This window comes from Orbilia oligospora (genome assembly GCF_000225545.1).
Source record: "Orbilia oligospora ATCC 24927 unplaced genomic scaffold scaffold00080, whole genome shotgun sequence".
NCBI lineage: Eukaryota > Fungi > Ascomycota > Orbiliomycetes > Orbiliales > Orbiliaceae > Orbilia > Orbilia oligospora.
Genome location: NW_011645637.1, coordinates 766,703 through 794,263, shown reverse-complemented (window position 1 = coordinate 794,263; position 27,561 = coordinate 766,703). Strand labels below are relative to the sequence as shown.

Sequence of the window (27,561 nt, the reverse complement as noted above, 5' to 3'; positions counted from 1 at the left end):
CGATGCAATCGGCACTCTCCCGTGCCATAGCCCTGTCTGTGCCACAGAAACGTGGGTCGAAATGCTTAGTGCCTCAAATCCAGCGCGAACGAGATGAATCCTGCCCTCGGTCGAGCCCTCTTTTAAATCTAAAATGGATCAATGATAATTCAACAAAACTAGACGGAAATCGACACAACCTCGGCTAAGGATTGGTTGGAGTTCTGATATTAGTGATATGTTATTTATGTTCGACGGTCGAGAACTTGATAGACAAATCGATAATTTAGCTCGCTTCCTTCCCGTCGAATGAGCTAAGCCGAAATAGGGTATTTCTTGTTCCAGTTTGGAAATGACTGTGCAGATCCAACACCAACACACTTTTGCCCATAGTCACCAATCCTGACTTAGGAAGCGAAAATATTTCATGATAAACAATTAAATACTAAGGGAAAACGTTCAAAACCCGAGCGCAATTGCATAGGTTTATGAAAATAAGATATTGAGAGCAAAGAATAAAAGAGTGCTGAATCATTACTAAACAATAAAAGTATAGGAATTGAAAACCACTCGATGTGCATGTGTTGATGATGGCCGGCCAGGCAGCCCACGATGCAGTAGATAGAACACAATACAGAAACATTTTGAAATAAAAACGACATATGCATATTACAATGAAGTAAAACCCTCGCGGCAAAGGTAGTGCTGGCAATCAAAGGGCAAATTCGCAATAATATAAAGAGCGGTCTAGGGAACGTTTCCACCAAGGCAAAAACTTCAATATAGAGTAGATCAAAACATTCAGTGCAAGGGCTAAAAATAAGGAGCAGCCAGCAAGAAAAAATGGGATGAAAATATTGCGCCGAATATGAAAGAGTATGTGTAGAATAGAGGGTGTAGTCCCTCAGAGATGACTTATTTGAAGTTTGCTCCGAAAGGTATTATGTAGTTTATCGGCAAACTCGGGACTGATTTGTAGCTGGTTCGGTAATGGTCGAGATTCGGGGGGTTTCTCTTGACTAAGATTCGCTCCTATTACTCCAGGCCTTGGAGGCAGACAGGGTGGAGCCCTGTTATCAATTTGGGACCGATTTAAAGCTGTGATTGGGGTTGGTGGTCTCACTCGAAATGGGGTTTCCTGATCTGGAGGTGGTGGTGGGGCCCGCGTAGGCGGTTTCGGTGACTTTGAGGGTGCGGGAGGTGCGGGAGTTTCGATATTAGCTCCATCTACACTACTTCGGCTAGTTCCTAATGATAAAAACCCTTTGAAAAGAGACCCTCCCCCCAGGGTAGGGGCTGGTGTTTTAGAGCTCGAGGCCTGATTCGCAACGGAGTCAGTGGTGGCAAGACTTTCGGCGCTCGCTTTAAACTTGGCCTCATCCACTACCGTGTTTGGTTCGAGTCTTTTATTGAATCTCGGTGGCCTCGGCCGTGTAGTAGTGTAGAAGACCTGCTTCACTCGTTCCCTTAGTGTTTTCACTTGGCTTCTTTCGGCGCCCGGCGGTTGCTGAGCTGGCTCTGACGCATCTTTCCCAGTAGACCAATTGTCCGAATCATCCTTCTGGCCTTCGGACTCTTTAACCTCATCGAGTGTGGTGAACCTGGTAAATAAGTCCTTCAAATTTTGCTCCTCATCTAGTTCGCCATGAAGAGATGGTAGCTCTAGGGGCTGTGTTGTAGTGATAGGGTTGGGTTCCGTGACGAGCTCACGCTGTACATCGGAGACCCCTGCTGCAATGTGGTCTTCACGATGAGCCGCTTCAAGTTGTTGATCAGGAGTTTTTATATCGATAGGAATCACTTCCACAAGTGCATTTGCTTGTCCGTATTCAATGCCATGAACTGTTCTAATATGGTATCGGGCATTGTCCCTTCGATTCATAAGCCGCCCACACCCTTGAAAACCACATTTAAAAACCTGAATGGTAATTCCGTGTTTTTTCCTATGACGTTCGAGATCTTTTGCTAGATTGAATGTCCATGTGCAACTTGGAAAGTTGCAACGATAATTTCTAGGCCCATGGGTAAGCAGATGCCGCCTAAAAACAAATAGTTAGAAAATAAAATATCCCATTGAAACATAAACGTAGGGTAAATATGCGTGAAGCTCAGGCTTAATGTGGCTAGATGATTTAGTCATGAAAGAACTCAAGGCATACAGTAACAACATACCTTAAGCGGGTAACATCATCCATGGCTTTATTGCAAATATGGCAAGTAAGAGATGGCGACCCTTGGTCTTCCTTCTCGGACTCAAGTTTGAGTTTCTCCGCCACAGCCGCATGGATCTGGGACTGCTGTTTGTAGGTGTACTTCGGAATATCTGCACTCCGAACTAAATCTTGAACTTTATCTATCGAAGCACTTTGAATGCGATTTATAATGGCATAGACTGGGGGTAGACGCCGTTGCTTCCCCACCGATAAAGTCCTAGACATGGTGAAGTTTATTGCAGTTGAATATTTAAGCCTGATATGATACCTTTTAAAGTTTTCAATTAGTTGTATTAGATTCAATATGGATATATGGCAGCGCTTACTACTATGAACAGCTCTCGGGTTGTTAGCTGCTTGGAAGTTTATAGGAACGATGGCTAGTCCACTAGATAAACGTCGGGATAATCGCCTTGTACTATTCATCCGCCATGTACAGAAAGTTTAAGGACTACGTGGAGTATAGATCGAGTTGAGACCTGTCAACTTATAACTGATATTCCTTAAAGCTTTGTAAACACTAGATCAAGTTTTCATTATAATATTATGATATAAGACGGGACGCAGCTTAGGGTTTAAGTATTAAATCTACTCACGTAGAGTCCCCAATCATTATCCTAAAGTCTCGGTATTATTACACAAATATTGTTGTCGCTCGGCCTGATTGCTTCTGCTAATTCTTTTTACTGGGTTACGTGCGCGTGGTGATTAGATCCAACTGATGTTTGCATGACCTTGGCCACTTAGGGTATCGATACCAGCAAATTTAGGATAGGTGGCTGAGTTCGAATCAACATCAAATAGAAGGCTTTCCCATAATTCATTTTGCAGTTTGAATCCAAAACTAGTAAGTAGCTCATTTTTTTTATGTTTGTCTTTTGATTCCGTTGCGCAGCATCAAACATTGCTGTGCCATACCTTTTCACCTAATTTTTCCCAATGGTTGCCCTCGGATGCAGCTGCGGAATCCCATACATAGGCGACCCGACAAAAGAAAGGCTGCGACGGACAATCAACAACCTTGCGCGGAATAGGTTGCACGGGACTTCAAAATTAGTAGTCTAGGGGTCACTCAAAATTAGTCTAGTTAGTAATGATCGGATGAAATTCGAAGCAGGGCGCAGTGTTGATATCATGATACGAAAGGCACCGGTATTTCTGCAAACATCTAATGGCTTTCAAGTCCCTGCCCTCACAAACCTTTCTTGTTTTCTTCTGAAACTCCAAACACAATGTTTTGATAATAGGATGCTATATTTTTTTCCAATAGCTATAAGGTGACATACGACTCTAGCACCCTAGCTAGCCTGACGTTAGGATACGCCCGAATCCGCGAACAATGGTTAGTGACACCCTTGATGTTGTATTACGTTATTAATAGTTCATATGCGGGCGCCGCGCCGGCCCAGAGACTTTATACCAAGTGATCATGACTTTAGCGAATTACCCGATATGTCGTTTAAGCTCAATATAACCCATTCGCGGATGTTGACGGCTGACAAGTTTTCGATTTAAACCTTGAAATCGAAACTGGAATAATCCTCCCATGCCCTGTAACCCATGTGGAAACCCGCCATAATCAACCTTAGAAGCTAGTTGATGCCGCCTATGTTTTATGTGTGTAGGGCAAGCAATTACAAAGGAAAAGGATTACATTTGGATATCTTGGACAAACTTATGTTCTTAGCCCTGTGAACTCCAATTTTACTGTGATCTAGCGGTGAAAAAAAATCTGTTTCTGAGAATTTCGTTATACTATGTTCTATTTCTTCACAATTTTACAAACGCATTCCTGCGGTTTCGCTAGGTAAAAGAATTTGTATACCAGAGAATAAACAAGGCCGGTGTTACAGACCTGCGATTAGAGAGTCACAGTTGTTTCGCAGACGCTAGAGGCATACAATCGGAAGGAAAGCGCAAACCTCCAATTGTTAGCGCTAGGGATGCCTAAATGCGTAAATGATAATGTCATATTTATTATTATAATTATTAGCAAGAGTAAATGTGACAACCGGGGACAGCTCCAAATTCAGAATACCGTAACATGAAGATGTCAAAGAGGATCGGAGAAATATATATCCAGCCTTCTCTGGGAAGGAGTCCAAAGATCCAACGTTTGCTGACTATTTAGTAGGAAATAAAATAAAGAAAACAAGGGAAAGTAAATGACAAAGAAGGCATATATACATCGCTGAATCGCTAATCTCATGTGGGTGAATTGAAAAAAACAAAACGCTGTGAATTGGTGAAACATTAGTGAGGTCATAAATGAAGAAAAGTCGTTGCGTGGGATAGCTCGATCCAAAGGCGAAAGCACAAAAACCAAAAAAAGAAATTTCCTCCTGTATACCAATCCTTTTTGTTTCCCTTTTGAATATCCATTATTTTTTTTGCCGCGTTAAGATCAATTGTCTAGACCTGCCTAGACATTCTGAAGTTTTTATCTAACCATTTTTTCCGATATGATGCTTTTCCATACTTTTCACTATTGCTTTTTTTCCTTCTTTTTTTTTTTTTGGGGGGGGGGGGCTAACTCGCCTCAGCGAGGTGACCCCTCGCCCCCTTCTTCCTTTTCCTCTCTTCTTTCATCTCCCTAAAGCTCTCCCGCAAACCCTTCACACCTACAAACTCCAATTGTACCTTCCCAAGACTGACAGTCCTGCGCCCCTTCTTTCCTTTCTTACCCCCAGAATCCCTTCTACTCTGTCTGCCCCTCTCGACATCAAGATCGATTCCGTCATAAGGACAGTCATGGTTGTACCCGCCATATCCACCCTGGTCATATTCATCGTAATCATGAAAGTAGTTATATTTGGGCTTCCACCACGGTGACAGTTTGCTCTTTTTGAATCCCGTTGGTCTACTCTTCAAGCTCGGTCGCTTAGGGGTATCCAACGCTGGCATAGTATTTTCGAAGTCTATCAAAGGCTCCGGAGCTGTAGACGGTCTCTGTCCATTGATTTCATGAACTACAGACGGCAGCCTCGGCGGAAGTGGAATAGATAAAACGGAATCCGATACAGAGTGGCTGTGCACAACTGGTACGCCAGCGAGAGGGTTAGGCGTAGACTTCCGTAGTGGGGATTTTGGCGGTGGGGTAGGCGTTCCTGTAAAAGATATGGGGATGGGTGGAGGTTGAAAACCCAGTTGTTTAACCCTCAGGGCGCCCTCATCTCCTGCTGCCGGCGTAGGCGGGATAAGATGGAAAGTAACCGGGGACAAAGGCGAAGTAATAGGTGTTTGGTCCTTCGCGCGCCCTTTACCCTTCCCGGCGGATGCGGAGCTCTCGCCGAAACTTAAATCCGGCCCTTCGCCGAAAGAAAAGGATGGGACATGATGGGAAGATGTTGAGGCATTTGGCTGTTCTGGTTTCGGCGCTGCGATGATGGAAGCGATGACTGTTGGTTCTGTGGGTTCGCCGCTCTTGCTACCCTTTGAGCTCGTGCGGACGAGTACTTCTTTTACCGATCCACTACGAACTATATCGGTCGTGATTACCTCTGCCTTTTGATTCGCACCGAGAATCTCTATGTCATTTGAGAATGAGAAGCGCTGGCTTTCTGGCTGAGAAACAGTTTCATTTGAGTCTTTTCGACTCTCACTGTTTGTGTTGCTATGAAGGATAGCTCCGAGGCTCGGTCTTTGATGACTTCCCACAGTAGTAAATGACTCCTTCCGCACCCAGTTATCCATAAGCTCGCTAGGCTTCCCCGTTTTCCCAACAGAGCTCTTACGGGCGGGGATTTGTGGCGGCCCATCGCCAATACTTCTACTCCGACCGCGACCACGATTGACATCTTCGGTTGCGTCGCTTGCTGAGCTGCTTCGTTGGCGCTGCGCTGGTGGAGGATAATTTCTGCCTCGGTCATTATAAAGTGAACTAGAGTCAATAGATTTTCCACGACTGTGTGCACCAGGGCGTGAGGATGTTGGAGGGTATGATTTGGTGGGGATAGTTTCTGCAGACACATTACGAGAGTGTGAAAGTGAGGATCTTCTTGTAGGAATTAGAGGCCGAGTTGGGGTAGAATGGGACGACGAGATGGAGGCCGTGCGAGCTGCCTTCGGTGGAGGGGTTTGTGGCCTCGCTGGTTCTTGTGTGGGCTCTACAACAGGAACGGGCGGCATTGCTTCCAAGGGATTTGGTATCTCAAAAACCGGCGTTCGAACTTCTGTAGGCGTGAAGAAGATGGTATCATTCGTGGCTTCACTAGCTAATGACTCTTGCGTTTGCGTTGGTGCAAATGTCGGTCGCTGAAGTGGCCGCGGTGTCTCATCCATATCATGAGTTTCGCTCGTTCCCCGTCCAATGGTTGCCTGAGTAGGGGTATTATGTAAAGATTCACTTCTTTGAGCCTCCTCGCGTTCCCTCCTCCTTAATGGTGAAGATCGCAATAATGCTTCGATCTCGCCGACAAGGTCAGAGTTAGGGTCTGGTGTCATGGGCTCAAACCCTCCAAGTTGTGTAGCTGGTGAATCCGGGGCAGCCTGCGGGGGGCTTCCCAAAAACACCGGTGCCTCACCCTGAAGGACTTCCAACTGCGGCGGTCTAGGCGTCTCCTGTTCTTCTTCTTGTTCTCTTTGGTTCATCTGCCCTGTTTGTTCCACCGTTTCTTGTGGCCAGTCCTGGAACTGTCTTTCAACTTCAGGCGAGGGATCCAACAAAAAGGTCTGTGGTAGTGCTTCCTCTTTTGGGGCTTCTTCTTCTCGTGGGCTCAAATGAGCCTCAATTATATCTTCGTAATCATCGTAAAACGGGTGCTCTATTGGTGACTCAGGCATCATTGACCTCGGCGTAGTTCCAGCATACTCTACTCCAGTGTCCTGCTCTTTCTCCATTTGGCCCGGTGGTGTAATCGGCGGCGAAGGCAGATCACTATCAATAACTGCTGACTGCCTCGCGACCTCAAACTGCGACGTCCGGTTTCCCAAGGCTCTTAAATTCCTCCAACTCCTCATCTTTCTAACCCTTAGTCTGCCCTCTCCCACTTCCCTCTTTCCCACCAGAGCAGCACCTGGCAGTGCCTGATTACCACCAGGCATGTCCATAACCCACGCCTGAACTGTTGTCACATTTTTCGGAACCCCAGCACTAGGCGGCCGTTCCATTGTTGAGATTTCGTCTAGTAGCTGTGTGATCGCAGGCGTAAGTGGTGATACTGGCATATTCTCAAAGTCAATACTGTCATTTGAGTCCCGTCCACGTCTATGCACCATTCCTCCCAACGTATCTCCAAGATCTAACGAACTCCTCGGCGTTATCTCCGGTGACACGATTGTACTCGGTGGAGGTGGCCACGCAGGCCCTGGCGTAAGTGTGTATATAGATCCATCGTCGCCAGGTGGTACAGGTGCTGAATCGCCGTCAACACTTTCGGTTGGAGAGGGCGACGCTGGTGAGACCGCCGATGAAGGTTTAGAGATTTCGGCGAATCGCCATGCGATAAGTGGCTCTGACGAAACAACTGAGCTGCTATTTGATGGAAAAACTGGGATCCCAAGGCCTAATCCAAACCCCACCGGAACTTCAGCTTTTTCTTTCCCTTTAGCGCTTTTGCCGCGTGGAGCGAACGGGTTCTCATTCGGAGACTCAAAGGCCTGTGAACGACTATCTTCAGGACGGGGAGTCGTAGAACGAGATCGTGGTGAGTCTCTGCGCCGGCGCTTGATGCGTGGTGAAGGTGTGGTCGCCGCTTTAAAAAGTTGGCGAGACGTTTCCGAAGATTCGGCGTAAAATGGTTGAAGCGGGGAGCGTTCGAGGTATTCAGTTGAAAGAGCGTGGGATGTCGACATCATGGCGTAAACGAGCGATAGCGCAAAAAATAGATAAGATCGTTACAACATCAAAAATCGGCAGCAATAAGAATCCAAAAAAAAAAGTCGAGAAATTAAACGCTAGTAAATATGGTAAATACCAATATTATTCGAGGTAGGTTCGTTGTCGTTAAAAGTAGAGTGAGGAGGATGGTTAAAGGAAGGAATGAACAAAAGGAAGCTCAAGGCCGATGGGGTGACCAGAAATAAGTAAAAAAACAACGGTACTGAATTATCAGCTGTGGCAGCTGTCAGGGCACAGCATTCCAAGGTGCTCGTGAACACGCTAACGGAGCTGTAAGCACAAGTGTGAAGGTACAGTACTTGCAGCAGATGCGGTGGAGCCTGCTTTGGGTCCAAATGCTGCCTTAGTGGCTGTTCTAGCCAAAAGTCCTCAGATGGATCCGTCGATACGTTCGCAGAAGGAAAAAAGGAAGCTTAAGGAAAGTGAAGCATTTGGCTTAGGGTGTTATTAGTGATAAGAGTCAACTGCAAACCTGTCGGTTTCCTTTCGCTTTCAAAGGAGGCCAGACTTTCCAAGATCATGGGAACAGCCGTTGATTTTTATTCTCCCACCCAGCCCGTTTCCGAGTTGAATAAAGCCGCCAGGGAGTGCTGAATAATAATAGGAGAGACTGCATCATCTTGCACCTCGATCTCCATTCGACTCGTCCCAGTTCACATGTGCATAATAAGCAGGTCCGGGTTCCAGGAAAGACGGGGGGAAGAGTGAAAAGACGAACCCAAAGTTCTGTCTCGCCTCCACTCTGAGCACTCTCCTCCAGTAGAATCTGCAGACCTCACCAATCTTGCTTGAACTCCAGCGCCCATTTGTCGTCATCCATTCGTTCATCGGACGAACCAAAAACAGCCACCACCAAATTTGGAAACCAGTATATCCCCGACACCTATTGATTGGTTCCCAGGAAAAATTCACACAGCCCTGGCCATAGCTCCCTCTTTTCCACCGCCAAGCCCCAACACAGCTTGAACTAGTGGCCTCTTTTGCGAGGGATTGGTTCTCAACTGTCCGCAAAGATGACGGGTAGCTTTCCTATTTCTCTTATACTTCCTTTGATGGGCCTGCTCCGTAAGGCTGCGTCTGTGTAGGCAAACGAAATGCCATTTCCTCATGGCAGAGGATTTGCATGGACCCAGCTCCGTGGCAAGAAACTCGAGCTGTCTCGGGCAGCGCGGTGCTGAACGACAAGGGGCTCTTGCTGCTCCTATATTACGGACGGCCATAGTTTTTAGCCTTGTAGCTTTTCATAGCATAGTCTGGTGACGAGTTCGACGTTTCATCGTACGGGACCGAACGGTACATGTAAATGGACCCAAGCAGCTACTTGCTGAGCTTTGGATCTAGACACCCAGGTTAGTGTGTCCGAACCACGGAGCTCCCGCCTATACATCAAAAATCAGCGGTACGTAGGATAGAGCAGCGAAAGTGGCCGTCTACCCGCCCGTACAAATTCTCACCCTATAGTATCGTGCTCTTTCCTTCCCGCTAAGACCGTGGTACCGTTACTTCCAACAAGATGAAGTAATTACAACGGAAGAGACTCGGGAAGATGGTGTGTTGACTCTGAAGCCCTTCAAGCCATTCAACACTTTATGAATTCATTGGTTGTGGCATTCTATTACGGTGGATACCCACTTTCGTAGACGGCTGTATCTCAAAGCTACGATATCCACTAAACGATACGTTGAAGGAATATCTGCATACTTAAGTATGTATATGCACGACATGTCCCGTCCCTACCGCCCCGGCTTACCGCTCACAAGATCGATCCGCTCGACGTTTGGTAGACCTGCTGATCGATAAATACATCACGGCTTCGCTTCGATTTTGTAGTCATCCAGTGGAGGAGTCGCTACTTTCGGCAGGCATGGAAGAAGCAAAGGCCTTTCTATAGTCTAGACACAACACCCAAAATAGATGTAGAAATCGTATTGGCAATTTCTAGTATTAGTGATGTAAGAAACGCTAGCTGTCGTCTGTATCGCTGCACAGAACCTATTTTTCTAAGTAAATCTGCGCGAGGAGCAGAACTCCAGACAGGATTCGATAGATCCTTCTCATACAATTGCAACTCGACCCACTTCCTCAAATTAATTATTTTGATTCATTATATAGCCTTTACATCACCGTAGTCGGCGCCCCTAGAAATATTTATTCGAGTAATTAAGGGATCGAGAATAGCGAAGCCGCACACGGACATTTGTTGTCTTGGGGTCTCGATGCCAGGTAGTCTGCATTGGGTACAGGCATCTTAACAAGTGAAGAGATGATACTAACCTACTATAATAAGACCTATCTTCTTCATTCTCCTGTTTATTCGAGCACTAGGTAGTCATATTCGCGACAACAAAGGTCTAGCTTGTTGTTTCGACAGGACTACAGAAACGAATATTCCCCACGCCCATATTCCGTAGACATTTCGTGATCTAAGCTCCCCAAAAGCATACCCATGCTACAATGGCGCCAAGATCTGGCAGACCAAAATAGTGGAGAACTCACCCCTGAACACCATCACATACTACGTAGTACCCCTCAACAACTCTAGCGGCTACTTCAAATCCGATTCAAAATTCACCAAATTTGCCTGATTAAGTATTTAATAACCGTGGCGGATACATGGCTTCCAACCAAGATTTACCCGCCCTCTCCCGCGATGACTATACTATTGGGTGGATATCCGCACTTGCTATTGAATCCGCTGCTGCGGTGATCATGCTAGATGAGGAACATGACGGCCTTAGCGTCGCTGAAGGGGACAGCAATTCATACTCTCTGGGGCGAATTGGGGAACATAATGTCGTTATTGCATGTACAAATGAAGTTGGCGGGCTTCCTGCAAACATTACCGCCACAAACCTTATGAACAGCTTTCGCAATGTGCGATATATTCTTACCGTGGGAGTCGGTGGTGGTATCCCGAATACCAGATATCAAGTCCGGCTGGGAGATGTTGTAGTCAGCGAGCCAACGGGCAATTCCCCAGGGGTTGTCCAGAGCGACTTCGAGAAGTGGGACGAGGAGGGTGGGTCTGAAATAAAGGGCTCTTTAAATCGGCCAGCTGTGGGACTAATCCGAGCAATCGGGGCTGTAAAAGTGGATGAGCTTCTCGGCAGGAGCAAGATACATTCATTTGTGAAACACCTGGGAGGAGAAAGCAGCGGTCATGACGAGATTTGGAAGTATCAAGGCCGGGAAAACGACCCTCTCTACAGGCAAGATTCGATCTTACGGCATGATCCGGTTTGCACAGAATGTAGAGAACAACAAAGACCAGAAACACCGGATCCGAGAATACATTACGGCATCATCGCTTCTGGAAATCAGGTCATAAACAATAGAGAACAACGGGACAAACTTGGTGATCAGCTGGGAGCGTGCTGCGTAGAGATGGAAGCTTTTGGATTGATGAACGACTTCCCATGTTTGGTTATTCGAGGGATCTCATCCTACGCGGATGGGTGCAAGGATGACAATTGGCAGGGCTACGCATCCATCACAGCAGCCGCATATGCGAAGGAACTTTTGCTTCGGCTTCCCTCTTTCGATAAAGACTAGAGCACTCCCTAAATGAGTAAGCAATTGGATTGAAGTTAGCGATTAATCGTGTATCTATAGATCTAGAGAACCTTGCTAAAATATCTGATTTTTAAGTATAAGAAGACGTCATATATGCATACGCCATGATTGGGGAAGGGGTATGGCGGGCCAACTCGGTAAAAAGCGTATACAAGTTCATAATTTATGTATATACAAGTATCTCTTGTATATAAATAAAATCTCATAAATTAAAAATTAAAAATTAAAAATTCTCATTAGTTAAATTGGTTTCATTTTTAGTCTAACTACTAGCCTATATATAAGCTAGTTTATAACTAGTTCAAAAATCTATTGGCACGTAATCTACCCATGCCATTCTAAGGCAACATTTAAAAGAAAAAAGAAAAGAAGAATAGAATAGAATAGTACTTGCATATTATAGCGTACTTATGATTGTATGTGCATTCATTTATAGGAAATAAATAACGAATGTTTCTGCTGACAACGGAAATGGTGTTCGAGGATAGTGACTTGGGAAGTTCTCCAATACTATGAGGATTATAGAAGCAGCAAACTTCTGTATAATTTACTTGATAAGGTTGTAAATCTTGGGGCCAAATCATAACCGGAAGAACCCACGATAAACAGCAATCAAGAATTCGAAGAGTCTCCGCAAATTATCCAGGCCTTGTTGACGCACTACGCGGCGGGTTTCATGACAAAAGTGACCCGTATACTTAAACCTTTTAGTAGCGCTCGGTACGTAATCTAGGGTTCCGTAGATTAAGAATATTAACCTTAAAAAAATTAAAAGGGTTTAGCAAAGTAGGCTCAACTTCTGACAATGGGTTATGAAAAGCAGTTTATATAAAGTGTCTGAATTAACCAACGCGTTAACGAAACCGATCTAAACACGTCAACGGCACAAGATCTTAGGATAGCATTAGATATGAGAGTACTAGTCGGCTACTAATTAGTTAATTACCTAAGTACTAGGTAATTACCGGGTCTGGTTTATGAGACAAGTAGTTGCCTAAGTATTTGCTATGAGATACACCTCTCTACATTAGTCTCTAGAGGTTCCGAGACTATCTCTGCATTATGGCATTATACCTACTTAACTTACTTAAGTGCATATAGAAGTACCTTATACTATAGGATGAGACTTGTCTCAAATTTGCAAACCAGACTTCGCAAAAAAACCGCATCTCGAGGCGGTTGGATGAATGTGTTGGTTAGGTGGAATGCAACAGAGTGCACTGACGATCTAGCTACGCTGCCTCTAGACTAGTTCTGTAGGCTAGCTCTAGCTTTCGACTTTAGGTGTCTAGTACATGCATATGCATCCCTTTGTTGGGCAGCTTCATGTGTTTTTTCAAGGTTGGGATCGAAGCTTGTTAGAGTCGATTTAATTCCCAATAATGAATTACCGGTATCTGAACGATTAGCTAACATTAGTTCTCTATTATTATACTGATATTCAAGTAGATATATTCTACAGAAACAACTTGAGTTCTATGTACATTGGCTCCCCGATACTATAACCTGCCTGCTAAGCAGGGAATAAAACGATCTTAAAAATTAATCACCCTGACCTAATTTCTTTTGCCATTCTCTCCCCCTGCGAAAATCGTCCAGCTTCCGAATCTTTTACAACAATTCAAAGCCGATTCGAGTTGCCTCATCTATCTATACCCATATATAAACCTGTCATATAGATCGTTAGACTTATTTGCAAGCGGCACACCAATTCTCTTCATTCTTCTTTTCACCAGGGTTCAAAACCAAGTTTTCATAAATGTTCTTCTCAGAACAGAACAAAATGTCAACGCCTTCCTTCCCACAAATAAACCGGCATGTTTCATCCTTATTATTCGGGCAAGCATTCGCTCCAACCTCTGATAGATTTACCAAACGGCGAGGAGCTAGCAGACGCTTTCTTACATCTCTTGCGGTCCTGCTCCGTGGGCAAGGGGTACAGTAGTTGTCGTCTGATGGAATCGGCCAAAGGTTTTTAGAAGAGCAGTACCAGAAATCAATAGATTTCTGGCCGCAAATGAAGGAACAATTTGGATCGAAGACCTTTGAGCAGGTTGTTGGACGAGGTACCGGAGTACCGGGGCAGGCAGTACACCAGTTATCGTCAGTTGGGGTCTCCCAAACGTTCTTATCAGAACAATACCAAAAATCTATAGACTTCTGACCGCAGATATAGGCACATTTGGGATCATGTTTCTTCGGGCAAGTTGATTGACGAGGTTTTGGGGCAGTTGTTGGAGTACCTCGGGGGCAGGGGGTACAGTAGTTATCGTCTGTCGGGACTGGCCAGATGTTTTTGTCGCTGCAGTACCAGAAGTCGATGGGTTTCTGGCCACAGATGTAGCTGCATTTCGGATCATATATTTTTGGACAAGTGGATTGGCGGGGTGGGAGGGGCTCTGCAAGGGTGGAGGTTGTGAACGCGAGGAAGGAGAGAAGGGTGATAGATTTCATTTTCGAGAATTGATTATTAAATGAATTTATTCTTAAAGGGTTTGGATTGAACGATTGAGTGATGAGTAAGTTGGCAGGCTGGTAGAATGTTGGGCTCCAAGTATTCCCTGCACTGTGATGATGATGGGATAATACCGGATATTTATATGTTTTACCAGGTCTTTTTAGTTGTATAGACCATATATATTACACCTGATCGCACATGTAATGGTAGATACCTAGTATGCACGCATGGAAGAGCCAGAACAGCTTAGCCACAAGTCTGGATCAAAAATGTCAAAATCAAAGTACCGGGTTTAACAGTTTCCAGGTCTTCAGCAAAAAAACATTATGGTCGAGAATCCTAAACGTGGTATTCCCATCCCATTATTTGGAAGGTGATGAACCGATTAAATCGATTTGTTTGTCTCTAATGTATGGTCGGGATCCTCAACTAATGTTTTGGTATGTCGCATTCAAGGTCACGAGTGGAGATTCATCTGATAACATGGCTGGACATCCCTTAATTAAGTTAACTAGTTCTACTCCTTCCTTAAAAGGGTTTGTAATTTCTATATAGTGAGAGCGGCGGTGAACAGATTGGGGTTAGACGAGGGCTATATACGAGGTCGGTCTAGGACCGGGGATGTATTGAATATAGACGAGTGCTAGGTTTTCTATTTATTGCGAAAGGTATACTGGAACAATGTTAAAAATAAAACAGCATCGGCCCCTCCGAAAATACCGAATTGACCGATCAGATCTGGTGTTCTTTAAAAACCACAATAATGAGAACTTCGAAACTTCTAATATCAGAAACGGTGATGTTACATTGGTCGACCTTCTTGAAGCAATCTAATTTTCAAGATTTCAGCTGGGAGTGCTGTTGGAATGTCTTACTTTGCGGCAGACTTCGACCACGCTATCCACGAATGGTAGTTAATTCCACTTACTTAATATTGTACAACAAAAGACCATTAGATAGTCTGATACAATTAATGGTCTTTATTGATTATATTTCTTTTATAGAAGCAACTTGCATTTCTGGGGTTCTTAGTTTATATTTGCCCGTAGTTTAGCAGGCAAGACGAGTGTGGGTTCACCTGTAATCAATTTACAGTTGAGGTCGAAGTTGAGGTCTAATCCTGCATGCATGCTTGCTATTTCCAAAAGCAGGGCTTCGGCAAACTCGAGCCCAGGTGCGGAAATGCAAGGCTTGCCAGGGAACGCTCGCTGCATGACATTCGGGAAGGCACGACATCCAGGAAGGCATCCCGCAGAATATTACGGTGTATAGGTATAGGTGTTTATAAGCTCGAGTTTGCAATCGATTGCAAACTTTAATTACTCCTCCAATAGGGCTAGCTTCCATTATTCCCTAACTGCTAAGTCAGTACTTACTACGTAGACATTCCGCCCGGGCCGGGTGGCAGAGTACTGAGGTTTATATGATAACTAGTTTCTGTCCCTGCATTTCGTGTAGTAGCGTACGTAATGCAAGGGATAGGTAGTCGAAGGGTCATTCAACTATGCCTTGGTTCATGGTGCAATAGAGTTCAATCAGGTTAAGTGAACAATGGCCCGAGACAGCATTTTAAAGCGAAGTCTCAAATTAAGGATACCAGTACCGGCAGGTTCCGAACGTGACTTCCGTAGTTTCGTGGCTAACATTGAGCCTCATCTTGGAAATCCCGCCAAGATCCGACCGAGTTTCTTTCTGTCAGAGTATGTAACATGCGGGCCATATGTGTTGACGAACGTAAGATATGGAGGTGATAGAAGAAGGGTAAATTGTGAGTGACTGCTCCCATCGATACTATACTTGTAGACGAGTTTAGATCAAGGATAGAGAGTTCTGATGAAGTAAGGATATTAGTAATCCGGCCGTGTTTCGGATCTCGAGCATCTCGTGGTGCATGTTCATGTTTGAGTTTGCGTGGTTTTGAAGAAGAGAGTTCGTGAATTCGTTTGTTTCCTTGACTTTTCCCCAGCTCGACCTGAACTGGGCTGGCCAGTCTAACCGGTCCGACTCGAACCTGAACCTGAACCTGGCTGGCCAAATCGAAGGGCAAGAATTGGCGGAGCCTTGACATCATCGACAGGCCTAGCTTTGCCACAGCTGATTCCCATGAACAGCCCAAAACAACCTCAACTTTCCATCATCACGCCGTCATACCCGCGCATATCAAGCTTTCTTCGCTAGCATCATCACTTCTATTAACATACGTTCGAGAAGTACCCGTGAACGGTACTCTTTAGATTCAAGTTGAACCACATTCTGATAGATATTCATGAACGCCTGGCCTGGTCCTAACTAGCGTCATCCAGCCCGTCCTTCCATCCATCCATCCATCTCCCACCACCCCATCCCAACCTAATACCACTTGTCGCGACCATCCATACATACAAGAGACAGAAGGAGGAAATACTACTTACTTCTCCCCTTACCCCCGTCTCTTCATCCGTCCTCCCTCATATTCCTCCTTTTTTTTTCCTCCCCACCTGTCCAAGTTAGTTTCATACGACTGGTTGCCCGCCTTCCTACGGCTGCTACCTTGCATCGCTGCCATCTCTCTCTTCATCTCCTTCTTTACTTCCTGCCGAAGCTTCCCGGGAGCTACCATTCTTTTCTACTGCCCCGTCGACGAATACAAAGTTTCCCCACGATCCCGCTTGTTCAAATACGCGATAAACGAGTCCTGCACGGGTTTTGTGAAACAACGACCAAACCAATCCTCCGGTCTTTCTCTCCCTTCTCTTCCATCGTTCACGATGCCAATGATTGAGGTTAGTTTATACATATTCCCATACTTACCTCTTGCGTACAGAAGCACATACCTGCACGGAAACCACTGCTCGCTGGGGTAATGCCGGCCTGTCCGTAGTTCTGCATTTTTTTTTTTCCCTATCTCATCTTTTGTTTCGCTGCCCCGCTCATATCACTTTTCTTATTTTATTTTCGTGTCTTTTTTTTCTCCCCTGCATCGAAGAAGAAAGAGAAGGGACGGCACATAGATTTTGCAGCTGAAAACGGATTGGAATGCTCTGAGGAATCCACTTCTTCTTTTCCTTTCTGCTTTTTTTCTTCTTGCCTTTCACAAGCGTTTTTGATCACTTTGATCCAGCCCTACTGCACCTTCGCTTCAATCGAAATCTACCAGCGGCAAACCCTAGTTCAGTATGGCTGGAAATGTTGTCATTGAGCTTGAAATTGTCTAGCACATCGAATTCACCGTTACGGTGCTATCAACTTTGAATGGAAGGACCCCTCACGGTACCGAAGGCCATGCCTGAAACCCTGGTCGCGACGCTACTTTCTGGTTGGCTGGTCAGGTCTCCGAATAGCCGCTAGGACGTCATTGCACATACGACCAAGCCCAAGGGTACCTTCGACATCCTTTCCTCTGTACTGAAAAATTCGTACTACCAACCAAGTCTTACGCCCGCTTCCATGTTCAAATACCTCCACCACAATTGAGGAACTTAGCACTTGCCTTGCAGGCCCTAATACACCACATGCACGGGTTAAGCTTGCTAAGCAGACGGGAGGCATCAGCTACAGCCATCTGAGCCTACTAAAGCCGAAGCCTGATTACATACATGGCAGACAACAATCTGTTCACTGCACTGCATATACTTGGTGGGAGCTAGGAAGCTTTCAAGCTAGTTGTCTTGGGTTTTATTGGCCTAGTTCTTGCTCTGATATGTTCTGGCAACATCTCTTTATCGGTCCGGCGTCGCTGCCGTTTTCAACCCTTATATTGGCATTCCTTGGTTCTGCCTTCTCGTTTTCCTTGCCTTGAGCGTCTGCAAGCTGTACCTTGGAGTTCATTCCACGAAATATTTGGACCTACGTCTAATTTCCATTAGAAGCTTTTCTCCGCAATTGGACCGCCTTTTATTGTCGGCTTATTGTGTGCTCCCAACGTCATAGCTCTTTTATTAACTGCTCACTTTCCCACAACACCCTAACCAAACTATCCCCCCATACTCCCAAACCCATAACCTGCTTTTTCATCTCGTATCATACTGTCGTCTTTAAGGCAAATACTAAACTGCATCGTCATGGCTTCACACGTACAGAATCTCAAGAACTTTATTCGCCATGGCAAACAAGCCCGAGACCCAGGCCCTGCTCCGCCAACAACTGCTAGTACTCATGCACACGCCCATGCTGTAACTGAACCTGCCTTTGGCGCGCAACCGAGGCAGCATGAGGATAGGACAGGCGAGTATACTGTTGGTGCTGGGGGCGCACAGGCCAACCTCGCAGCTCAAGCAGAACACCAAGCCGCCCAGAAGCAGGCAGAAAAGCAACGTCTTGAAGACGAGGACCGAGACGCCGCAGTTGCACGTATAGTCGCCGAGGAGCGAGAGAACAGGGGCAGATTACCACGATACCCCGGGCTAGAGCGGTGGACCCTGATATCCAAGATGGGAGATGGTGCCTTCAGCAATGTCTATCGGGCGAAGGACTCGTCAGGAGAGCTAGGAGAGGTCGCTATCAAAGTTGTTAGAAAGTACGAGCTCAGCTCAAGTCAGGTGAGATCTTCCCCCTGTTGTAACCCCCCACCATCATTTGGAGCCCATCAAACCATCTAGCTATCTACGCGAAATTCGATATCCCGTCCGAGGTCATGATCGGATTATTATACACGGGCCTTGGAAGAGATCGTACAGAGAGCTCCAACAACTTTCTTTCGACGTCTTTCCCCGTCACATCCTTGCCATAGGAAACAGCAGACACCAAAATGCAATATGATTTTTATACGTGAACCTCTCTGTCTGATGCGGCCTGATGCCCCTACTGCGCTACTATTCGACATCAACCCTTATGTTCTCCAAGGATTCCTCTAATCCACCGATCGGCAAAGACTCAACTGATAACCAACGATTCGAAGACCGGAGCGAGCTCTTTCGTTGCTCTCGAGTTAACTATTACTTTTATGGACTTTTAATAACAGCATCATTCTTCGTTTTCGCCAACTGTAGGGCGCCAATCACATGCATCCGGACTTCAAGAAAATTCCAAAAACCGTTGAGGTGCGGCATATTCGTTCATGTATTTCCTTTGTTGTTGAATTTCTCTATTTCACGAGGAGTGGCGTTTATTGTCTTGTTTTCTACGTCTCCCCCGCCGCTAGATTGCTGTACCACTCCTCCGGATAACTATGTCTCATCGAAAGCCTTTCTTGCTAACCTGGTACACTGGGCCATTGTAGCGAGCAAATATACTCAAAGAAGTCCAGATTATGCGACAACTGAATCACCCAAATATCGTCAAGTTAATATCGTTCTCGGAGTCAAAACAATACTACTACATCATTCTGGAGTTATGCCCGGGCGGGGAGCTTTTCCACCAGATTGTTAGACTCACGTATTTCTCGGAAAAACTTAGTCGACATGTCATCACACAAGTCGCTGAGGCGCTGAAGTATCTCCACGAGGAGAAAGGCGTCGTCCATCGGTAAGAGAGCTAAGCAAATGTGAATTTATCATCAGAAACTAACACAAAGGCAAAACAGCGACATTAAGCCCGAGAACCTCCTTTTCGAGCCTATTCCTTTCGTCCCTACCAAGAATCCGAAACCTAAGAACCCTAATGACGAAGACAAAGCCGATGAGGGCGATTTCATTCCTGGCGTTGGCGCCGGTGGGATTGGCCGTATCAAAATCGCCGACTTCGGCTTATCCAAAGTTGTTTGGGACTCCGTCACTATGACTCCTTGCGGCACTGTCGGTTACACTGCTCCTGAAATCGTCAAAGATGAGCGATACTCCAAGTCTGTCGACATGTGGGCACTTGGCTGCGTCCTATATACTCTTCTCTGCGGTTTCCCACCGTTTTACGATGAGAGTATCAGCGTTCTTACTGAGAAAGTTGCCAGGGGACAGTATACATTTCTGTCGCCTTGGTGGGACGATATCTCAAAATCCGCGCAGGATTTAGTTTCGCATCTATTAACAGTTGATCCGGATAAGAGGTATACAATAGAGCAGTTCATGGAGCATCCGTGGATTAAAGGCACGGATGAGGAAACATATCCGGCTGCCGATGCTCCACCACTTGCGACACCAGCCATTAGTAGATCAGGATACTATAAAGATGGCTCACCGATGGTGCTGGACGAATACACCCCTGGAGCGCAGAGTGCAGAAAGGAATGGAAAGCGCTCAGATTTCAGATCACCGGGTCATTTAGCACTGAGGGAGGTCTTTGATGTTGGTTATGCAGTACATAGGATGGAAGAAGAGACGAAACAGAGGAAGAAGCATAAAGGAGGGTTCTCGAATCTGGCGTCGAGTATGGCTCTCAACGAAGAAGAAGAAGACGAGTATGATGAAAACCATGGAGCAGTCGTTGCACCACCTGCAGATGAAATGGAGGGAATGGAGAGGGATCTGAGAAATGCTAGTATCGGCGCGGCTGCTCAGAAGAAACCACAACCCGCAAAAGTGCCACAGTCCCAACAACATCAGAATAGAGGAAGGAAGAAGGCAGGATTCGAGTTGAGTTTGGACAACGCCACGTTAATCGGTAGGAGGAAGAGGAATGTGGATGGCGGGGGGGTGGTCAGCGCTCAGGCTTAGGATGCTGGAAAGCGGTCAATGACTTAACCCTTGTTCTCCTTCCTCTTGATTCTATGCATTTATTTCCTCCTGTTAACCTCTACCTCCCTTTTTTTTGTATTTTCTTCTTCTCGCTTTTCATACTATCTTCCACTACGGGCTACATGGTTTTGTGGAGGGTAAACGTAAGGTATATGGAAGGCATGGGATGGGGTTTGTGTGCGCATATCTCTATGGGCTTTGAAATTTATGGTTTTTCTGAGACTCTTTTTTCTTTTGTTTGTCAATATCGAGGCATTCTTATTTATTTGCACTTCTACGATTATAAATGATACCGATTTGGTACCTTTACTCCAGGCTAATTCCAATTTTATTTCTCTTGATTATCATACCACTGTCCCAAATATATAAATTCCATAGCGTAATTCGAATGGACAATCGGGCACCGAACCAAACCCTGTAAATCTTCCACCTAGGTGCATGTGAATTTTGTTATATAGCTAGATCGAGACAGCCTTTCCATCCACAGCAGCAGCTAGGAATTGTACTTTGTTATATCAAAGACTGGTCGATAACTATAAAGGGAATTTCTCTCGGGTGCAACCCTGCAGTGTAGCATGGCCAACTGGCAATGGCGTGTACATGTGTGGGTTGAGGCTCTCAATATTGCAACAATGACAGCCAGCGCCAGCCAAGAACTTTAAAGCCTGGCATCTTCCTTGAACAAGTTAATAACCATCAGGGGTCTCAAATAAAACGGTATGACGTTAGATACCCGTCCCATAAATGATATCGATAGAATACCTATTGAAAATTTAAAAAAATTGCATGTAGAAAACTCCTTCTTTCTCGAATCTCATTCTTAAGGAAGTCTTAACAACTGCGTCAATATAACGCAGAGCCCCTCGTTGTCATACATGCGTCTATATCTAAGCTACCAATTGATCGAAATTTGGGCCCCTACTGATAACAGAATCGAAAGGTCGACAAACAAGCTTTGCAGCGACGAAACTTAAGCGACGGCCCAGAATGGGAGCAAGTTGGAGTTACACTAACTTAAAATAGATAAGGATCGAAGGAGAGAAATCACACATACAACACTCCAAAAAGCCCGCTGTACTTACATGCATGGTGCGCTTTTCAAAATCAGACTTAAAAGGAGAAGTAGAAACGCTCTAACTTCTTCCTGGCTGATAGTAATAAGATCAACATCTAATCATGCATACATGCAGATGCACAGGCTTTTTGAATCTTATCGTGAATTCGAAGGAGGCTGTGCATTCGCAACACCATATGAAAACCTGGTTTGAGATTATGAGACTCGGATAAGCTGCATACGTCTGAATTTGTTGAATCGTTATCGAAAAATCGACTTTTGGACCTAATTTGGGTAACCCCTATGCGTTATCTACGAATTCATGAAGCGAAGATGTTGATTTCTAAGAGGAAATGAAAATACAATTTTTAATATCGATATCATTAGATTTTCCCGACCTGGAGCAAATGGAATCTTGGGGGCTGTAGCTATAGGTGTGATTTTTGGGGTTGTGTCATTGTCTCGTTGTTCTGAAGGTTGCAATCGGGTATACGGCGCATCCATCCAGGTGTGGTCGATTGAATGTCGACATACAAGAATTTATAAAATCCTGAGTCCGCTTTGAATTATAGCTCCGCGCCTTCGACCAGGTCTTTGATACACCAAGTACTTCTTTTTATAACCTTTTAATATCTTTTTATTATAAGATTACTTGCAGCAGTGGTAGAGCCTTTCGTTAAATACTCTTCCACACTAAATTTACCCCTCTCCAAGAAAAACAAGCATTTGCTGACCTTGCAAACGCAGTCAAATAAGCTCTGCAGGTGCATTTCATTGTTGCATGATCCGCGACGAGGCGAAGCTTGGGAGGCTTATTATTGTAGAGCAACGAATATTGGTGGGACGGATATACTGATAAACCAAGGAGGTATTTCTTTGTGGGAAGATAAAAGCAGCTGGCTGTCTATCCATCTATCCTCTGAATGTCTTCGGAGTGTTTTCTTTCATTTAAAAAATAGTTTGGCTGGAAGCTCAACAGCATACGCTCGTTTATTTCATTGTCAATTTTGCTTTCTTACACTCTTTCATACGTATACGGGAGGAGTAGACAGGTTCACTAGAAGTTCTTGTCTCCTGCGCCACAGAAATCCTCGAAGTCCAGGATTATTCTACTCTCTTTTTGATTCCTGATCGCTTTCTTAATTTATTATATTTTCAAAAATGTCGAGCGTTCCTTTTCTTAAAACAACACGAGGATATTCAATTATCTCAGAAACATCGAGTGTTTCAGACGATGGATTCGTACAAAGTCCCGATAGCGAGTTGAAATTCGAAAAAGGGTTATTTTCGGGATCGGCGACCCGAAGTGGCTTTTTGAGGAGGGCCTTAAGGACGGTCGGGCCGATTTTAGGGGTCGGATTGGCAGTTGCTTTCGTCTTTGCATGTGGGTTTCATTTGGGCGGGAGCGTTGCAGTTTATAATATGGAGAGTAGAACGGCAGGATTTGAGGTTAGTTGGCCTTTTACGTATTCATGTTCGTGAATTACTGAGATGGCTAATGTGCTAATAAATGCAATGGTTTATATTAATTAGACTTCTTTACCGTTCGATTCGAATTCGACGTCGATATCGATAGCAAATGCCACAGAGGTCGCAGCTTCCCAAACAAACGACGACATACCCTACGAACTAGAAGAACAACGACAAGAAGAAGAAAACGAAGGAGAAAAGCGGGCACTTATAACCTACGTCTACTTTGAAACCAAAAATGCTCGCCAAAATGCATTATTCTTCATAAAACACGGTCTCCACGCATACGCCGACTTCATCTTCATCATCAACGGACCCACAAATATTGCTTCCAGCATTCCTCCCGCTCCCAATATCAAGATTATTCATAAAAATAACACATGTTATGATCTCGGTAGCCATGCAGAATTGTTAACTGCGAATGATGGAGAATTGATGAAGAAGTACGATAGATTCATTATGATGAATGCATCGATCAGAGGACCGTTTTTACCAACTTGGAGCAAGGAGTGCTGGAGTGATGCTTATCTTGATAGGATTACTGAAAGTAACAAGGTGTGTGTGTGTTTTATTTTATACATATTGTATCAATTACCCCCTGCAGAAAAGCTTAGCAGATGCGGCCGCTCGGGCCTCTGTTATCTGCATGCATCGGTATACCTTGAATAGATTATTCAGGATGTGTTGACTAACCAAAAACCCTTTTTAAAACCATCAGCTCGTAGGAATGACAATGCGCTGCAACGCCGATGGTGGGAAGCGTAAGGTGATGCAGTCGATGTTATACGCCACCGACCGCGTGGGATTACAAACGCTGCTGCCGGTATTGAATCACTGTTTCGCCACGTTTGGGGCCGCGGTAGGAGCAGAAGAACATGCCGCGCAGACGATGTTAAACGCTGGATATAATATTTCTGTGTTAATGTCTAGTTTTCAATCTTCGAAGGATTATGTGAATACTTGTACTCATGGGGAGGTTCTTGGGGAGAAATGGTATTTTGGAACGAGTTTACATCCTTATGAGACGATGTTTCATAAGGCGAATAGAGGGATTTCCGAGAGGCAGTTGGAGCTTTTGACTAGTTGGCATGATCAAGCTGAGTATTCGAGCTGGGAGGCTTGTTATAATAAGAGGAGAAGAGAAGGGAGGAGGGTTTGGCGGAAATAATATGGCTATGGGTGTTGTATGTTGCATGTTGAAGCAGCCTCGATGAAGCCTTCGAATCTCAGGAGACGGTGTTTGGGGAAAGGGATTTGTGTTGTTTTCAGGAAAATACAACAGAGTGCTCTGAGTTTCGGAACCTTTCAGGTTGAAGGCAGGCCAGGCCAGGTTGGATATTTTTTGTGTATAATATCAGCGTAGATACTTAAGTACTTAAGGACAATGATTGTTTGATGATCCTAAATTTTAATTTTAAGAACTTAAATTATTTCATAGAATTTAATCGGAGTGCATAGTTGACTGGAGACTCGGAACTAGACCTGGTAAGCTGGAACTACTAAATTCAGGCTGTACACCTGTAAACCCAACCAACAGATATCTTATATTTAACCTTGGGTGGAGACCAAAACCATAGCCCTTTACATATATCTTTTCGTGTAGAAACTGGCCGGTTAGCCATTTTAGAGCTATAGAAGTCTGAAGCGAATGTTGATTTTCCTGTAGGCCTAGTGTCATGTGCAAGCTGTCATGTTCAATACAGCCTCACAAGGCGTTGCAACAGGCGCCACGTATCGGACCACGCAGGTTGTTGGAAGTAGCCACCACGAGATAGATCGATATGCAGAGCGCCATGGGCTCGGAAGGCTGAGCGGGGTAACTGGTAGCCTCGGATCAATTAAGCATTTTTCACTTTTGTAAAGGCACTTGATTTATATAAATTTATTCGACCGCTGGATCCATGGACGTTCACAGTACTGTACAGTATTGAAAACTGGAGAAAGCCCTGGCCCTCAAGGCTCGTCGTTCATAAAAACTTGAGCCGATATCGATATATCATCACTAAAAAATAAAATCTAGGATCCAGAACAGAAGTGGCTAGAACTATGGGGAATGCTAATGCTGCAACATGCGAAGTCTGCAAAATATCCCTCGATACACCTCAGTTGGGGGACGACACTGACGTCAAAATTTCTCTCTGCCCTCGTTGTCGTTCTGAATGGGAGTGCGACCTTTCCAGTATCGCGTGGTTCAAAGATAGTGAACGCGATCCCCTACGTGTCGAAAGAATCGATGTGCCAGTTCTTCGCCCAGACTCTCAAGAATTGGGGGCATTGAAGGTGAGACGTACGGATTTGAGTCTCGTTTAGTTAATTGATTCGATCAATGCATTTTTTCGATGTCTAATTAGGTCTTCTGATATCATTATGAGTTGGATAGGATAACCTACGCTTCCAGCGGGCGAACTCTCGAGTTGAGTAAGAAATAGCTTTTTCGCGGGATGCTAGCTTTACTGAGTGCAAAAGTTCGACTGTAGCTATAATATGATGCTAACCGTGAAGGAAATCGACTCTACCTCGGTGTGAACTTGGCTTAGTATCGCTCTATTATCGTCGAAATCAGATTTTTCAATTGCACACATTCCCCACTACGATGAACTCATAGATTCTCCTTTAATTGACCTACTCAAACCTCTTGATTCTACCCTTCGTATCGACGGTCGAGCAAGAAATTGTAAGTTAGTATAAGCTTTACACTCCCCATTGATTCCTTCATTGGGGAGTCGAAGGCTTAAATTCCTGCATTATTATTTCTTATTGTTATTCCTTTGTGAATTCTTCTTCTTCTCCTTCTTTTTCTTGTTTTTTTTCCCCTCCCCCGGCTGGCCACCTTGGCCTTGCATTGCATTTTATTTTTACATAGTCACTATGAATATTACGTTCTATAAGGTTCTTCCTGACCTCGAGTATCCGTTAATTAACGCATCCTCTAGACTTATCTTTTAGCCTTCAATTCCTTGGATGGCCCACCAACGGCATAGTCACCGGGGCTGAGTCTAAAAAATCGATGACTTCGCCTGAATATACTGACTCACTGGGTGTTCGCATAGGCCCTAGATTCCGATGGCCAATCTCACGTATTCACGTTTACATCAAATGCGACGTGACTTTTCATCTTAGAAGGTATAACTACTTACTTCTGATAGATCGGGCGGATAGCTCATTGGCTGTTGAGATGAAATCGCTATTTTACGATAGAGAGACGTCTGTAGACAAGGAGGACCCAAAAAAATATGATGCTTGGCAACCGAATGTGGTGATCCCGAAGATTTTGTACTTCATTGCGCTCCGATCATCCCGCTTCCTCAAGCATGCAGAAGCCCACTTACAGTCGCTAGCTGACACAGTATGGCCCCCTCAGCCGAAATAATCCCAAGACCTTACGAGTGCAATATTGATGTATATCTTTTTTGTTCCCGCACTAAATTTAAAAAACGACAGATAATGACGCGGCCGGATGAAAAACCAGATGTTAAATTTCAGATTGGAACTACGAAAGCACTCCATCAGCTTATGTTTATCTGGGCCGAACTACGCCGGCGAGTACTCGCAGCACTAAGCCTTGTTAAAGAAATACCTGCCCACCCGTTCATAGTATCACCAGGCCCCGAATTATGTCACTCCAACGGGGAGCCGAAAATGAGAACAAGCCTCCAGGAAGCTCGAGCGATGCTAAAAGATAATGTTGAACGATTGGATAGCCTCACCGAAAAGACAAAGGCCCTGAACAGTCTGGTAAGTTAAAATAAATGTTCATGTTAAATAATTATTTTGTTCAACTAAAGTTACACCACGTCGACTATCTGATGTTCGACGCAGGTAGTCCATTCTACCCCCACGCGGCTATATATATATATTAATATATTAGTTAGCATGTGTATACTAATTTCTTAATTTTAGGTTTTCAACTTAGCAAATCTGCACGACTCTCGTGCAGCAGTTGAAGAAGCAAGAGCTGCTAATGCCGTCGCAACAAGCCTTCAGCGCATCACTTCATTGACCTTTGTCTACTTGCCCATCACACTAGCCGCTGTAAGTAGCTAGAATATTATTATTGAGCCTTGAACCCCTCCACCTTACTGAGAATTTGTTTGCAAACACAGACGATATACGGGATGAACCTGAGCCCGATAACCGGTGATGAGGGACAAAAAGGGATTTGGGCCTTCTTCGCCGTTAGTGCGGGACTACTAGTGGTGACTATCGGGGTATTGGGTATCTGGATTTGGAAGAGTCAGATTGTAGGGTGGTTTAAACATGGGCACAGGGGGAAATCTAAGGTTGAACTTTACCAACAAGAGAAGAATATAGCGCTCGCAGAGCCATAGTGAAGGCGCAGGCTTTGACGTCGCTTTTAAAGTCCTGAAAGGGTGGTTTTGCGGGGAACT

At 44.9% G+C, this 27,561-nt stretch overlaps 8 protein-coding genes across 8 annotated transcripts; 5 read left to right on the top strand and 3 right to left on the bottom strand.

Annotated features, from left to right (window-relative positions):
• Nucleotides 1-883: 883 nt before the first annotated feature.
• AOL_s00080g222 (uncharacterized protein) lies at nt 884-2,417 on the bottom strand (the record flags this gene model as incomplete). The annotated part of the gene is made up of 2 exons (XM_011124597.1): nt 884-2,018; nt 2,152-2,417. The coding sequence occupies 2 exons, from the start codon at nt 2,415-2,417 to the stop codon at nt 884-886; spliced, it is 1,401 nt and encodes a 466-aa protein (XP_011122899.1).
• A 2,304-nt stretch (nt 2,418-4,721) lies between these two features.
• AOL_s00080g221 (uncharacterized protein) lies at nt 4,722-7,985 on the bottom strand (the record flags this gene model as incomplete). Its single annotated transcript, XM_011124596.1, has 1 exon — nt 4,722-7,985. One exon carries the CDS (start codon nt 7,983-7,985, stop codon nt 4,722-4,724), a length of 3,264 nt encoding a protein of 1,087 aa, XP_011122898.1.
• A 2,659-nt stretch (nt 7,986-10,644) lies between these two features.
• Nucleotides 10,645-11,583, top strand: AOL_s00080g220 (uncharacterized protein; the record flags this gene model as incomplete). The annotated part of the gene is made up of 1 exon (XM_011124595.1): nt 10,645-11,583. The coding sequence occupies one exon, from the start codon at nt 10,645-10,647 to the stop codon at nt 11,581-11,583; it is 939 nt and encodes a 312-aa protein (XP_011122897.1).
• Nucleotides 11,584-13,293: 1,710 nt separating this feature from the next.
• AOL_s00080g219 (uncharacterized protein) lies at nt 13,294-14,058 on the bottom strand (the record flags this gene model as incomplete). Its single annotated transcript, XM_011124594.1, has 1 exon — nt 13,294-14,058. The coding sequence occupies one exon, from the start codon at nt 14,056-14,058 to the stop codon at nt 13,294-13,296; it is 765 nt and encodes a 254-aa protein (XP_011122896.1).
• Nucleotides 14,059-18,102: 4,044 nt separating this feature from the next.
• Nucleotides 18,103-20,628, top strand: AOL_s00080g218 (uncharacterized protein; the record flags this gene model as incomplete). Its single annotated transcript, XM_011124593.1, has 3 exons — nt 18,103-18,579; nt 19,260-19,504; nt 19,563-20,628. The coding sequence occupies 3 exons, from the start codon at nt 18,103-18,105 to the stop codon at nt 20,626-20,628; spliced, it is 1,788 nt and encodes a 595-aa protein (XP_011122895.1).
• Nucleotides 20,629-22,864: 2,236 nt separating this feature from the next.
• AOL_s00080g217 (uncharacterized protein) lies at nt 22,865-24,341 on the top strand (the record flags this gene model as incomplete). The annotated part of the gene is made up of 3 exons (XM_011124592.1): nt 22,865-23,152; nt 23,237-23,728; nt 23,892-24,341. The coding sequence occupies 3 exons, from the start codon at nt 22,865-22,867 to the stop codon at nt 24,339-24,341; spliced, it is 1,230 nt and encodes a 409-aa protein (XP_011122894.1).
• Nucleotides 24,342-25,219: 878 nt separating this feature from the next.
• AOL_s00080g216 (uncharacterized protein) lies at nt 25,220-25,699 on the top strand (the record flags this gene model as incomplete). Its single annotated transcript, XM_011124591.1, has 2 exons — nt 25,220-25,453; nt 25,676-25,699. The coding sequence occupies 2 exons, from the start codon at nt 25,220-25,222 to the stop codon at nt 25,697-25,699; spliced, it is 258 nt and encodes an 85-aa protein (XP_011122893.1).
• Nucleotides 25,700-26,617: 918 nt separating this feature from the next.
• Nucleotides 26,618-27,501, top strand: AOL_s00080g215 (uncharacterized protein; the record flags this gene model as incomplete). Its single annotated transcript, XM_011124590.1, has 3 exons — nt 26,618-26,908; nt 27,074-27,205; nt 27,277-27,501. The coding sequence occupies 3 exons, from the start codon at nt 26,618-26,620 to the stop codon at nt 27,499-27,501; spliced, it is 648 nt and encodes a 215-aa protein (XP_011122892.1).
• Between the last annotated feature and the right edge of the window lie 60 nt (nt 27,502-27,561).